General features: G+C 46.2%; 1 protein-coding gene across 1 annotated transcript in view; it reads right to left on the bottom strand.

Moving 5' to 3' along the window:
* The window catches only part of LOC119398652 (fatty acid synthase-like), a 52,031-nt gene extending 41,531 nt beyond the window's left edge, over nt 1-10,500 (bottom strand). The window contains exons 1-2 of the mRNA XM_037665484.2: nt 10,134-10,500; nt 9,421-9,945 (exon numbers count right to left, since the gene is read on the bottom strand). Coding sequence (XP_037521412.2) covers nt 9,421-9,945; nt 10,134-10,484 — 876 coding nt within the window. The 5' untranslated portion in view covers nt 10,485-10,500. The remainder of the gene's footprint in view (nt 1-9,420; nt 9,946-10,133) is intronic.
* Between the last annotated feature and the right edge of the window lie 5,245 nt (nt 10,501-15,745).

Raw genomic sequence — 15,745 nt, 5'->3', positions numbered from 1 at the left:
TGAAAGCAAATATGTATATGTGGGCGCGAAGTGAGTATACAATACCAAACATTCTGCTGATTGCTTAGTAAAACAGCGAAATGAGCTTGCATTGTAATTATAAAATAATTAGGAGCCACCTAAAGTTGATAAGAAAGGGATTCGAGAAACATTGCATACCAATGACGTTTTTCTCATGGGCGTCCCAACAAGCCGGTTCAGTCAATTTTTCATAGGCACTAAATACTTTATTGTCTACATTAACAAGTAAGTGACGATATATACCTCATGCTTGCTTGACCTAGCTATTAGGGGTGCCGCCTGTATTGTGTTTCAATACTTATTCACGATGAATGTTTGATACAGAACGGATTTTCTATTTATTTACATAGATTTGTTTTTTTTTAGGCCTCAGTAATTTTTTTTTTTTACTATTACTATTCGCCAGGTAATCGGGCAATAGCGTGAATAGCAGCGGTGTGCTGCGACGATTTGTGCAACTATACTGCCACGTGCACTTATTTTTTATTTTGGTGTGATTGAATTTAAACCGCAACAAAATTATTAGCAGTGCTCGGCTCAAGCCGCAACGCGATGTTTCGGAATCTTCGCGGTTGTTTCAGATTGTTCCGCTAGATTACGCGCAAAGCCCAGCCGCGGCGGCCACATTTCGATGGAGGCGAAATGCTCTAAGCCCGTGTACTTAGATTTAGGTGCACGTTAAAGAACCCCAAGTGGTCAAAAACCCCAGGTGGTTTAAAACCCCTAGGTGGTCGTTTAGGAACCCGGGTGGACCTCCACTACGGCGTCCATCGCAATCATATCGTGGTTTTGCGATGCAAAACCGCAGCAATTATTATTAAAATTATGCGCAGCACGCGAGCACTGTAGTTCATTCGGCAGCTTACGCGAGCACCAGCGGTAACGCTGGAAGGTTCGATCGCTGATGTGACCACGCGTTCTGTCTGTGATCAGAATACCGAAGGCCAACGACATTTATTGCCGCTATCAGTGTACGGAGTGCTTTGCTTGTATATGAGTTGCTTAGTTTTCTGGGCACACGTTGCCAAGTGAGCAGTTTAGTCTCTACCAGAGTGACTGCCGCCTTCTTTATCCTTACCACTAGGTGACAATACAATAGGTATTAGGCATTTCTGGGGTGAACATATTCTCTCGTTGAAGAAAAATTGTTAAAATATTACACATTAGTGAGTATATTGATAGCAAACGTTTTACGCCAGCAAATAAGTAGAACATGAAAAGTCATTGCAGTTTTAAGAGCTCTATACGTATACACAATGCGTCACGAAAAATGTCGCTAGCAGCGTTGTCGCTGCTGTGCACCGGTGATTCAGTATTGCGTAAACGGTCTTTTACAGCCAAGGTAAAACTCCACACCGGTATTTGCACCATCGTGCGAAGGCCTCTTATTGAAGTTCTTGTAATTAGATTGCGACCGGCTACCTGGTCGGCAAGCTGAGCAGCGACGCTCATCAATTACAAAAATGACAAGCAAGAGCCGCTGTCAGTGAACAGCTGTCGTGTTAAGCAGCCGAAACAAATCCCAATAAGTTCTGTCGGAAGTAAACTAATGCACTTTGAGCAAGAAGGACAAAAATTTTGAGATACTAAGACATTTCATTACAGGAAAAAATTGGTCACAATAAAGAAATGTTCAAGCAAACCTTTTTGTGCATGGGCGTCGCTACTACATTGTGGTGGTCTATAATAACAAATTTGCGAATGTATCGAAGTATGTTAGAGATATTTGGCAGTATCGTATCGGATACAATTATTGCTGAAGTATCTGTATCTGTATCTCCAATACTTCTGCCTGGATATCTTGTACCGTATCGCGATACAATTTCAAAGTATCTTTGCCCAGCCCTGGCATAATATATATATATATATATATATATATATATATATATATATATATATATATATAATATATATATATAATATATATATAATACACATATATACAATATATATATATCTATATATATATATATATTATATATATATATATATATATATAGCACATTGTTATTTCTATGGCTTGACCAAGCCCACCTTCCCCAAACTGATGTATCTGCCTCGAGACCACATCTTCTCTTTAATGCCGGTTCAAGATAAGCGCCTATATTTCGGATGCATGAGCGGGCCCGCTTAACACTCATCTACTTAAACTCAATACGTCTAGATAAAGGTCTCATTACTTTTCGTTGTATTGTCTTCCATTAAAGTATTATTTCTTTTCAGGGTGCGGAGGTTGAAGAACCTGCGCGTCGTGGATGCATCTGTCATGCCAACCATAGTAACTGGAAATCTCAACGCGCCTACCATGATGATTGCCGACAAAGCAGCGCGCATCATTATTCAAGATAATCCGTAGTTCACATTACTGGCCTTTCACACCAATACATGTTTTTTTCTCTCCTCGTTGGGGATACGTTGACAAAGCAAGTAAAAGACTGAGCTGCTAGAACGTTGGCTTTTGTAGTATATGGCAGTCATTGCTAATTTATCTTACATCAATTGTTTTAAGCATTAACCGTGAATAATTACCATTTCCTAGCTTGAAAGAATTGTTTCCGCATTGCTTATAGAGAAGCATGTATGGTGGCCAAGAAACACCATTTTTAAAGCGTAAATCACTGCCATAATCATCGCTATCACCAGCTCGGTGAACCGTTTCGGCCACTCTACGGAAAACCCACCTCATGCCCTCATGTCCACTTTCTGTCCGAAAGTTCTGCCGCAGATACCCAATGCTGTGCACGAAATAAATTATGCGTACCTCATATATTGATCGATGGTCAAGACACTGTTCTGTGTTTTCCCGTTTTTCGCCCAAGCAAGCGCATTTTATGTCTATCCGCAATTACGCAAAATTTTGACGCAGCTTCATTAACTTCACGTCGCGATTATTGGTTAAACAGCGGAGCTGGTGGCAGATTATTGCTGTTTCATTGCTTGACTTTATTCATAACATTTAATTGACCGGAGGTGAGTAGGGGAGCTTGCCCAGTTTCTGTGGTGCATACCCGCTAGAACCTGCTTGGCACTTACCCACTTGGCTTGTTATAGACAGCTTCATCTTTAGTGGACCTAAGGTCATTATTGGGGCTTGTGCGATTTCTGCGGCACATACCCGCAAGGCTGGTCGGAAACTGCTTCTTCATTTTAAGGCGAAAGCCCTAAGTGCCTCATCAAATGCGAAGTTTGACCGTCGGCGTCTCGCGGCGTCGGAGACGAGTGATGCAAAAAGTGCAAATGTCATCAAGTGATGATGTCACCATGTTACGCCATGACGACCTCATAGATCACTGGAAGTTATGACGTCCTCATGATGACGTCATCGCTTGACATCGTACCTTGGTGAAAGGTGGTCCGATCACGGGGCAATGAAAAAACAGGTGAGGTGCCTCCGATCTTGGAGGCAGTGCAAAACTATGGTAATTGCAGAAAGCTTTTTAAGGATGGCGGGGTAGCGTTAGTACATCGACTGAGAAGCAAGAGATGATGGCTTTCGCCTTCTAGTCGGCTTAAGTGACTCTATAAGGAATCCTGTGAGTTTTTAGTTGGTCAGTGGTAGGGCTCGCCCAATTTTCTTGGCGCATACCGGCTAAGCTATAGTTCTATAGAGGTTCTTCGTTTTAAATGCGAAGCAATTCTTAGCGAACCTTTGGCACTTTCAGCGTTTGTATCTATCTATCTATCTATCTATCTATCTATCTATCTATCTATCTATCTATCTATCTATCTATCTATCTATCTATCTATCTATCTATCTATCTATCCCCCTACGCCTGGGCGCTTCGTGATCGCATCCTTAACTTGGTGTAGACCGAACTTGCGTAGGAGGGTAAGAGATTGGCGAATATGCCTCTCGGGTCATGACATGAATAACGTGAAAATCCTGTCGCGTGCGTCATCAAACCCTTTCCTCCAGACACGTGTGGCACATACCCGTTTACACGGGCCGCGGTGTACGGGTATGCGCCACAGGTGATTAACAGTTTATATCTACCTAGGAACAGCGAGCACAGACACTGGTAATATAAATGCGAGAGCGTTAAGAGAAACTGACATCGGCAGCATTGACCCGACGAATCGAAAGAATAAAAATTAGGATGCCAGCAGGAATCGAACCGAAGTATCCTGCGTGGCAATAAGGTATTCTACCACAGAGCCACGCCAGATATAAAACTGGTTTAGAAAAACAGCCTGCGCAGGTGTAACGTCGCTGCAACGTCAGTTGTGGTTGTGGCGCTGGCTGTCTAATTTTACAAGGAAGCAATAAACACTAGATATGTACTCCTACGATACAGGCGTCATATTAGAATAACGTCTGTGGTTCCAGTGTTGGCTCCGCTTTTATAGCAGTTTAATAAATATTGCATTTGTGTTGCTATGATTGAGCAAGCTATGTTGAAGCATCGCTCGACCCCGGAGGAATATGTTAACGAAAGTTACAGATGATATTCACATGCTATCACCATAAAAGGCACTTAGTTTTGATAATACTGACGTATGTACACTCTTAGCAAACGACCGCTTAAAACAACGCATATAAGACGGAAAGTAGGTCAGATTTTCGACGCTTATAAATGGCTCTCTAAGCGGCCTACTTATACGGCTCTTTTATGCGGCCCTACTTTATGCGGCTCTTCCATATGCGAGGCCATCTCGTTGCCAGAAGGCCGTTTAAAAGCGACCGCTTGAAGTAGCGCATACCGTCGATTTGGTTAAGCGGAATTTCAGGTCAAATCTCTCCGGCTTATTTATATACGGTCGAAATATAAGTGGTACTTCTCGAAAATGAAAAAAAAAAATCTTCTACATTATATTTGATCGTGCAGTGTTCCCCCGGTTTTTTCTTTTGTTCTCTTCAGCCTTCCAACTCATGAATATGCATTTACACATCACAAGAACACTGCACAGAGAGTCATAAACCATGTATCAACACACACACTCTACCACGGGGATTTGAACCCAAGCCAGCCGCGTGACATGCAGACACTGTATAACCACTACGCCATCGCACCACGCGATCTGGGTGGACTTACGAGGCTTTATATATGCACTTCACGTTATCTTGGACGATTTTATGATCGGTTACAACGCTCTAATTTTGCACATGTGATGCGCGTGTATACGTGTACATAGAGTTACTGTATATGCTACCTTTAGGTAGCAGAGTTGCGCATCTGTTTTCCAACGCCGCTAGCAACCATGCATTCCGGAGAAGCTGACGCTCGGGCCAATTTTTGTATTTCTCGACGCCGCCGCTGCAGCTCACTCAATTAACACTAGTCATCGACAGCCAATGTTTATCGCCGGCCTTCGACACGCCAGACATGTTTATCGGCGGTGCGGTAGGCATGTCGCCTGCAAAAATGGAGTGCGACTTCACCGCATAGCTGTGGTTGCTAGCCGAACCTATGCGCTACTCTGCTACCTAAAGGTAGCATATACAGTGACTCTACGTGTACACGACCTTAAGCGAACCCTCGCGGGCAGTCACAGTCAGTTTGTGTGTGGAATTATGTTTCTCGTCGGACGACTTGCGCATCCCGCACGGAGACGGAGGTGAACAATGTACGATGCGTTTCCGAGTGCATTTCCCTTTGCCCGCATCATACAACAGCCAAATGTGCCCTGATGTGCAACCAGACGCCAAAGAAAATTTTTCTGCGATGTTTGACGCAGTACAGGCGGTGGAAGTCAGCTGATCTCCTCTCCACTCGGCGAAGTACAGTCTCCCACCTCCTTCATGAGCATCACGTTGATGTCGGTGCGTTTATACGGACAGTATTGTGTAGAGTTTCATATCAGGTAATCGGATTAAAACACATGATCGCTTATTCGCACAACAGGTGGGTTTGGTGTAGTGCAGCGCATACGGGGCGACGGACCAGCTTTCAGAACGAGCGCGCTAATTTCTCTCCGAGATAAAGAAACGTTGTTGAGTCGAAAGAACAACGAGCCTTCGCAGAAAAAGAATGCAGTCTCCCGAGCTCAAGGCTGACGGCGCCGACGAGCGATGCCGTGGAATTGTCGTGCTAGGGAGGACGGCAGGTCTGAGGTTGTTCGTTCTTGGTTCGTTCGTTGTTGACAGTTGGAAGTGATGCTCGCCTTGGCTTCCACAAACGATGAAACGTAGTGCATGACTGGTTGGGAAAGAGCACGCATGAAATCGCTTCCATCACCCGTTAGAACATAGGTTTCCTGCCAAGCGTCGCATCAAAAGAAGCTAGCAATGCTTGAAATCGAATGAAGTCACAATATGATCCAGCTTTCAAGGATAAAGCCATGCTATTTCTTCAAAAGTCAGAAGTGGCCTGAAGGATTCAGGAGGATCATGTGAACAATTATATGAATAATGCAACGGTTAACCTGAAACATTCTAATATTTAATGGGCGCTGTTAAATCTAAATACCAACCCCAAATTAAATATGCATTGTTTTGCACCTTGAAGGTTCATGAACGTTAAGCTCTACAACATGTCTCAGTTGACCGCATATCAGCGTCGAAGAGCGATCTGGTGGAGGCCCTGTGTTAAGGAACATGGCAGGTTGAAGGTGTTTTTGTTCCACCCGTTGTCGACAAGTGAAAGTGATTCTTTCCTTGGCTAGGAGATGTAATCGGAGCGACAAGGTCCAGTACTACCATGTCATCCATTCGAGTATGCTTTGAGCTTAACGACGCTTTAATGTATAAAGCAAAATGCTAAAAGTGGCTCGGGCACTCCCCCTAGCACGACAATTCCACGGCATCGCTCGTCGGCGCCGTCAGCCTTGAGCTCGGGAGACTGGAATAAATATTCACCTGTCTTCAAAATGTGCAGTCAGTAGCATCCTGCTTGATTCGGACCATAGGACACGACATGTAAACGTATATTACTAAATAGAAGATATAGAGGAACAATTCTTATACTGAATAGGTGTCATAATTACAAATAACAGCTGCAAATAAAAAGCACGCTTTCACACTAATACCACACCCATAAATGTTAAGCTTTACATGTCCCAGTCAACCTCCCTCATGTTCGATACCCGGGGCGTAGCCAGAAATTTTTTCAAGGTGGGGGCGGGGGAGTCAACCATGCTTTATATATGTTTGTGCATGCGTTTGCATGTCTGTGTGTATATATACGCAAGCGAAATTGAAAATTTTCGGGCGGGGGAGAGGTTGAACCCCGCCCCCCTTGGCTGCGCCTCTGTTCCATACCATGTAGCTTTACGTGCACATTTATTTAAATATCAGCTGTCATGCAACATCTGTAGCTTTGGCTAGTACAGCAGCTAATACAAACTGTGCTTGAGAATTCAAGATTTATTGCCCGTACCAACGCTAGCTATACAGAAAAAAGTCACAATTTCGCCCCAACGGCGAAGCAATGAATGCAATAGCAATAAATTGGAATGTAACGCGAAGAACGGAAAGCAGCTCGAAATTACCAGCGCGTCGCTCGAGCCCAAAGGACGCACGAAAAGAACGCACACAGGGCGAGCGCGAACTATCGTGCGTCACAGCTCGGCACCTGAAGCGCACTGCTCAAACATAAAGCAGGACGCACGAAACCAACGAACAGGTACACACAGGACGAGCGCGAACTGTCACAGTTGTTACTTATTTCTGTTTGAACAGCGCGCTAAACGCGGCCGCTGCGAAGTGACCTTCGTACGCTCTGTGGCTTCAGCGCGGACATCGCGGGGAAAGCACAAGACATACAACCAATACAACCGCCCGCTACACCTCCCCCCCCGGCCGCCCCCTTCTTTCCTCGAGATAAGCACACGAAGGCGACCACGCCCTGTAGGGCGAAGACCAACGGCGTTCGCACGAGCTGGGCGATCATCTTTAAAGCTAGTGTGCCTCGATGTGTGCGCCCCCCAACAAAACGCGCATCAAGGCACCCTATTTAAAGCGCGCACATCGCGCCATCTATGTGGCGAAGGAGAAAGCATGCTGAAGGAAATGGTATATATAAATAGCTCGCCGTTAGCAGGCTGAAAGACGGTACCGTTCGTGGCGTAACCGTCTAACGCCGCTCGCTGGAAAGCGAGAGGTCGCCCGTTCGGTTCCGCGCGTCGGAAAGTTTTTTTTTCTGAATTATTTTTCTTTGTGGCTTTATATATATATATATATATATATATATATATATATATACACATATACGGTGAATGACGGCGGCCGGCGACGGCAAAAATCAGCCGTGACTGTCCATATAATTGCTATCGCAATAAAAAATTACGCCATCTCCCGTTAAGGGGACCATAAGGCGATGCGAAGCCGGCGCACTTGCGCGATCGCGTTCCGTTGGCGTTCGTTGGGCATGCTACCGACCTCGCATCGTGGACCGCGAAGAGGGACGCTACGCGCGTCATATCTTCCACAGGGCGAGCGGGGAACGCTGTCGACAGGCGGGTGAGAGGGGGGCAGCGTAGGAGAAAAGAGAGAAGGAGAGGGGACGCGCATGCGCTCGAGCTCATCGCGGCGTTGCGCAGGAGAAAATTTCGGCATGTCTAGCCCGCGTTTCAGAGGAAGAGTGGAAAGGGGAGGGGAGAGGAGAGAGGGGAGGGAGAGAGGGAAAGAGGAATGGGAGAGGGTGAGTGGAGAGGAGGTGTGTGGAGATCTCTGCCTTGCACTTGCTGATCAAATGAGCGTTTGCTTGTTACGTACAACCTAAAGAAACCAACAAACATTCAATCCAAAGAAAGGAGCACGACCGCCGCTATGAGACCTATATATTGGTACAGTATTTGATGCGTTAGCCGAAGGTTGCGCGGTCCCTGGCGGCAAGTTGTCTCTTCGTGCACTTCAATTTCTTTATTTTACAGTTAAAAACTACAAATAACGGCCCTATACTTTCCTTGTTCAAGGTCGCCCCCAAATGAGGTTGTATGTGACCAACAAAGAACGACAATGATATTCATGAACGACAGAGGACCAAGCTGGGTGCAGTGCCTGCAGACTTGTTCTAGCCGTATAATAAAAAGGCTGCATGTTAAAAATATATATACATTTTATTTAGTGTATTTACAAGGATGTACATTTCTATAAACGCGATGAAAATATATACACGAGCTGTTCTCCGATGAGTGACTAGAAATAATCGAACGAGAAATGCCGCTCGAGCAAGCTATTGCGATGAGGGGCCCCGGGCAGCGTGATTCACGCGGATCCATTCTCCGGGACTCGGTTTCTTTACAAATGGATGTGAGATTCACCGAGCTGGCGAGGTACTTCGGGTCCACCTGGCAAGTCGAATACCGTGACTGGCAGGAATCACGCTGCGCCCGACACTCGATGCTTCCTGGTAGACCGCTACAGGGGAGGATGCCTGGGGCTTGATGTCTTTGAAGAAATCGACGACCCTTGCGTCCGTAGGCGCCGAATTCGTGAGGATGGGCCGCCATTGAGCAAACCATGAGCGCCACGCAACGGCCCGCGTCGTTCGCCTGGATGAACTGGAAATAGCGGCCCACCCACGCCTGCGTCGATTGAGCGGACCGGGCGGCTGTGGTTGGTTTTGGTCGCGTACAGCTCGGTCTTGTTGTCGGCGGAAGATCGCGGTTCGGCGGGTGGAGCCGTAGTAGTCGCGGGATTGGAACCCAGCTGGACTTGGGCTGCTGCGCCGGTGCCATGGCCGACGCGGAAGCCACCCTGGATGTAGCCGCTCGCGTACTTGGGGGCTCCGAGGAGCCCGACGGACTGGCCCCAAGCTGCTTGAGCTTGCCGTTGATCTTGGCCCTCAGCAGGTCGACCTTGGACTGCACGACACCGGGAACGGAGACTTCAGCCACGACGAGCTTGGGTACGACCAGCTTGGGAACCACGATTCTCGGCAGCTGGGGCACCACGACCTTAGGGTCGACGATCTTAGGCGCCTTAGTCTTGGGCAATGGTGGTAGCGTAGGAATACGGATGACGGGCTTCGTCACGGCGGGCACCTGAAGTGAAGCAAATAGAGGAATGCAAGTTAACACCGACTATAAAATGACTACATAGAAAACGTGCTCTGGAGCACGAAAATTTATGAGAAAAGACGCATGTCATGTTAACCATCATTGGATATGCTGCTACGTAATGTAAAAAAAAGAAACCACGGTGAATTCTTTAGAAAAGAAGGATCACTAACCTCGATGTCGACGTGTACAGGTTCCGGAGGGGACGTGACTGGTACCGGGCTCTTGAGACTGCTCCAGGCAGCTCCTTCATCAACGTCCTGTGCAGGGGCGTCCTCGTACCGCTCGAGCCGAGAGTCGTACGAGATGGTGGCCCGAAAGGAGCGGTTACCGGTGATCATGGCGAGGGCCTTGGTAGCTAGAGACAGCTTGTAGGCGACCAGGGACTGCGTCGCGTCCTTGGCCAGGTTTCCAGCCCAGATGAACGGCGCCAAGGCGAGGCCTAGCTTGGCCTCGGAGTCGTCGGCCAGGGAGACGATCAGGACGCCGACCAGGGAAGCGATGATGGCCGTGGAGATCCTCATGGCTGGTGCTGCAAGAGTCTCGTCAGCGAACAGGTGAGTGACGTTTCCACGGTTCGAGCCCCGCTTTTAACCTCCGCTGCTCGCTCATTGGTCTAGACGCGTGAGTGACGTAGCAGGTGTCAGGGACTGCTGATTCGCCACTTTGCTTTAGACGCGTGAAAGACGTAGAAGGTCATTAGGGTGGCTTGTTGGGCAAGTTGGTACATAGTTCTTCGTAAGGAAATGCCAGCAGCACTAAAGAAAACAGAAGAAACTGAGCCAGGAAAAAGAGACAGCATCCAGCATCCTACCTGTTCCTGTCTCTTTTTCCTGGCTCAGTTTCTTCTGTTTTCTTTAGTGCTGCTGGCATTTCCTTACGAAGAACGTAGAGGGTATCAGGGACTGCTGATTCGCCACTTTGCTAACCCCCTCACCAGCCACCATCACCCCTCGCCTCCTTCCCTCTCGCCCTCGCGTTTCGGGAAATCCTTTCCCAGAGTGCCTCGAAGAAGTGTGGAAAGGAGGATTTACCGCCTGCCGCGTGGCAGCGAGAAAAAGAACACGTGTTTTCAGCTAAAAGTGATTCTCGTGGCATCCTTTTTGCACCTGAACGGCTGGTAGACACATAATCTCAGAAGAAATGTTAATTAAGAAGAAGAACTTGCCAGTAAATATATCATTAACGACTTAGGTATTGCCAAGAATGCCTGGTAAAACAAAGTTTGGTTTAAATACCAACACACCGTACTGCACAGATGAGATCGTGAAGGAAGCCATGCGACAACTATAAAGAACATCGAGCATCGATGGCATGCGCGCAAAATATCCATGAATCATACTGCACGTTTTCCTAGCCCGTCACAGCGTCCACACAGGCAAAAATAAGTAGGCAATCATCCTGCCCGGTTATTCGGGTTGTAAGGTGAAACGAGAAAATGCACAAAATGAATCGGTTACAGAAACGCGGCTTATGCCTATCAATGGCTGAAAGACGTAAAGAACGGCCAGCCAAAAAAAAAAAGTTACCGATCAAGGGACTGCGCGTGTTTTTTAGTATTTGACACTTAGGAAGCGTGAAAGTGCCCTAAAAACTGGCAACAAATATAAAACTGAAGTAGAGCCGAAGCTAAATCACCCACAACTCCATTCGAAAAAAAAAAAGAACAATGCTCGCAGCGCCGATACATAGATAATTGGCGCAACAAGAACACGCACACTTGGGAAAGCGCTTGAGTAGGTAAATAATAATAACAAAAAACGTTTACAAGTAAATCTAAGCAAGCGCACGTTCTCGCATATCGTCCACGATATATTGTGGTCACTCAGAACAAGATCAAACCTAAAACCTCGGCTTAACTCCCCGACATCCTAAGTGCCAATCTTTCAAAGCTTCATAATTAAACGCGTGTTTCAAATTATATATACATACTGTTGTGTGTAATGAAGAGACAACATTTTTACCATTATGTTGTTCATAATTGCGCCAGAGCTTAAGCGAATACTTGCACCAACTTCCAATATACTGCAAAATTATAAAAGTATCATATTAAAGACCATTACGCACAAACAGCAGCGATGCGCATTGAGATCCAGTCGCAAACGGCCTGATAATAATAGATCTCTGTCTACTCTGAAAGTCGCAATGAATTGCTGTACTTAGAGATAATTTGTATACCTGTGGTTAGTTAAGGTTTGAGTATGCATTTTGTTGAAGTGGAGGAAACTACAGGAAAAGACGTTTATCGGCGATTTTTCTGTGTATGCTTCATGTCGTAACACGTCTACGAGACGTCTGCTTATTACGCGCTATTTATTTTACCGTACAACTTTTCGTCGTTTTTGATCCCTCATTTGGAACGAAAAAATATTGATGCGCACACACATAAAAACACTATTGCTGGGCGAGTTGGTTCCAAATATGACCCAATGCGCCCAGCAGCAAGTTTTATTGATCCCTCATCGATTTCATGTTCGTGGAGAAGCGGCCGGCAATATAGCGGCCCACATGCACTTAATTTAATTCCAAAACACGGACGCGCGCCACATTACGATTTTTTTTCTTGGTGCCCGCATCTTTCAAAACATTTTGTTCACCCATCATACAACATTGCAAAACGCGGCATGTATTTCTGTGGTGTTGATTTATGTGTCATGTGAAAAAAAAAGAAGTTCACTTTGCTGTGGTGTACATCTGGTCCTCAGAGAGAAAGTGGAGCGTTATCAAATGATTGTGACCATAAACTTGGAGTCAGGATACTCGTGGATTGCCAGGTGTTTGCCGAATACGGCTGGTGTGTTTTTCATGTATTTTGAGCGTGCTTTCTTTGTCGCGGTGATATTGCTTCTGTCATAAAATGGAAGTTTATTATATGAGTAGAATTTTTTTTTATTTTGCAACAAGCCTGTTAGTGTACGTGTTTGAGGTATACGGGAGTAAAAACCGCTGGTAAGGAGCTCGACAAAGCTTCCATATCTCTTGTGTGCAGCTAGGACAGAAAACACACAGTACACTGATCACACAGCAGCGAATGACAGGGTCATTAGGACAAACAGAGAAAAGCAGTTAACTGTGGTAACAACCTTATAATACAATAATATGGGACATATAGCATATATGTTGGGTACATTTCTGGCTGTCAAAAAAAGGCACTTCTTCAATTAATATGACACTTCATCAGAAAAAGAATAATCTCGTACGCTTTTAATAAAAAGAGGAGGTGGTTATATTTTATTGGGCCGATTTTGAACTTATCTATGCTATTTGGTAACGTTTAACAAAGTATTTAAGATCTATAATTTGTGAGCGGTTGTGGAGCGCGCGAGCGTTCGTGGCTTCGTGGCGGGTAACTGCAGGATATTCATGCAAGTTTGCGACGTCCCTTGAATTTTATAGGACTAAAGAATATAGAATTCATATATTTTTTCAACTTCCGTTATATGATAACTTGAGAAAAGTAAGCTGGCATATGATGTGCAATAATTATAGATCTCATCGCAGCATTCTGCAGTGTTAGAAGTTTACTTCTGCAAGTAATAACGGTGCCGCCCCACACTAAATGGCAGTAGTTAATGTGCATGTGAAGATAGCCATGTATATTAACAGCTTTACTCTAGTCGGCAGTGTGCGCTGAAATTTTATTAATAGTCGTACGACGCCTTTTGAAGACGCTATCCAATGTTCTTTTTAGGAACCGGCTGCATGAAAAAAATTTCCCGCGGTCAAACCAAGCAGAGGCGCTAGGGAAAATATGCAAGCCATCTGCCCATGACTCAGGGTCTCAGAGTGCATTTTTTTTTTGTAAAAGCAGCTGCCATTTCACCCCACCTTTTCGCGTTAAAAAGTAATCCTGTTTGAAAAGCTCAAAGCCGTATTATCTTTCCTTTACCTCCACGACTCACTCCTGCCCCCTCCACAACGCCTTTGTGCTGAGCCCATCTTCATCAGCTACTTTCATGACTACGGCACAAAGTAGGCACGTGCCGTGAACACGCATCTTCAAGGACAACACCCTCTAGACTAGGTAAAGATCATCAACCTTCTGAGAATTCGCTTACTTGAAATCACAAAAGAAGAAACAAGACCCGAGCGCAGGTTTACTACACAAAGAACATTGATTTACTGAGAGATGGCACATAGGAGTCCGTGAAGTGTAGCCTGGCTGCATTCCTTTTACCAGAAGGCACGTTTCGTCAATGAGACCGGAAGGATTCACATAACAGGTCCAGATGTCAAACAGCAACGTGCCGACGTGTCAAAGCAACGTGTCAAAGCAACGTGCCGACGCGTTGGAGTATACCGGTGCGAAAGATGTCGCCCTTTCTCGTAGCCCCTGAATGCGGAGAAGGAAAGCTTCTGAGTGTTGCTAGCTCAATAACAGTACACTGATTGTCGGGGTTTGACGTCCCGAAGCCGCCATATGATTATGAGGGACGCCACGTGGCATACTTCTTGAAAAGTACTTCAACGATTTGGTCAGGTCGAACTTTGCAAAAGCTTTTGTGTTAACTCCCCACTTTGTGCCCTAATCCTATTTTCACTGCCTCCTGTGTGTGAGTCATGCGGGCAGGATAAGACCATGCCTTCCTTCTGCAGAAGTGCTGGAAAGGACACGGCACGGCTCGGCTTCACTGCACAAAGGCATCACAAGAGCGACCGATTCCCAGTACCGCTTGAGAACCCACTGGGTTTTCTACTTCTAAGCGCTTATCTCAACAGGTGGCACCCCTCCTCTGCCCCCCCCCTCCTCCCTTCCCGATAGCGTCCTCGACCATACAGAAAAAGGATATCCTCCTTCCTATCCACTATGACATGACACGTACACGGTACCATTTCACCTTGGCCCGCAACTGTAGTCGCGTTTTGGCCACCAAAAATCATGACGCGTGTAGAGTGTACTAAAAGCTCTTGAGTAGGGCGAGCGGCTGCCTGGGACATGGCCGGCTAGACTAAAGTCCCTAGATTTTTCCCTGTTCTTTCTTAAGTACCGACAACTAAAGTCCCTAGATTTTTCTTTTTTACTTAAGTACCGACAACTGCCTCCTTTCACGGCCCTCTCTCACGCGCAGCTGGCGTCCGACGCCATTTTCTTCCTAACTTGGAAGATTTACAAAGCCATGTGCGTCTAAGTACATTAGCCACGCATCATTCAGCGGACAATATGCTCCCGCGACGTGCCTTTCTCCTCCCGTCAACCCCCTGTCATTAGTGAATGGGGGACGCGTTTCACCAGGTGCTGGAAAAGAGTTAGGAAGAACATGGCTACCGAAAACGAGCGTTAGCCAATGAGATTCCTCGCCGGCGCTTCAATGGTTGTCGGTACTTAAGAAAGAACAGGGAAAAATCTAGGGACTTTACCGACAACCATTGAAGCACCGGCGACGAATCTCATTGGCTAACGCTCGTTTTCGGTAGCCATTAAAGTCCCTAGATTTTTCCCTTTTACTTAAGTAGCGACAACTGCCTCCTTTCCCGGCCCTCACTCACGCGCAGCTGGCGTTTCGACGCCATTTCTTCCTAACTTGGACGATTTACAAAGCCATGCGCGTCTAAGTACATTAGCCACGCATCTTTCAGCGGACAATATGCTAACGCGACGTGCCTTTCTCCTCCCGTCAAACCCCTGTCATTAGTGAATGGGGGGTTGCGTTTCACCGGGTGCTGGAAAAGAGTTAGGAAGAACATGGCTACCGAAAACGAGCGTTAGCCAATGAGATTCGTCGACGGCTCTTCAATGGTTGTCGGTACTTAAGAAAGAACAGGGAATATCTAGGGACTTTAGTAG

Source organism: Rhipicephalus sanguineus, chromosome 7, assembly GCF_013339695.2.
Source record: "Rhipicephalus sanguineus isolate Rsan-2018 chromosome 7, BIME_Rsan_1.4, whole genome shotgun sequence".
NCBI classification, from domain to species: Eukaryota; Metazoa; Arthropoda; class Arachnida; order Ixodida; family Ixodidae; genus Rhipicephalus; species Rhipicephalus sanguineus.
Note: the sequence above shows the minus strand (reverse complement) of the source record. Positions and strands in the feature narration are given on the sequence as shown.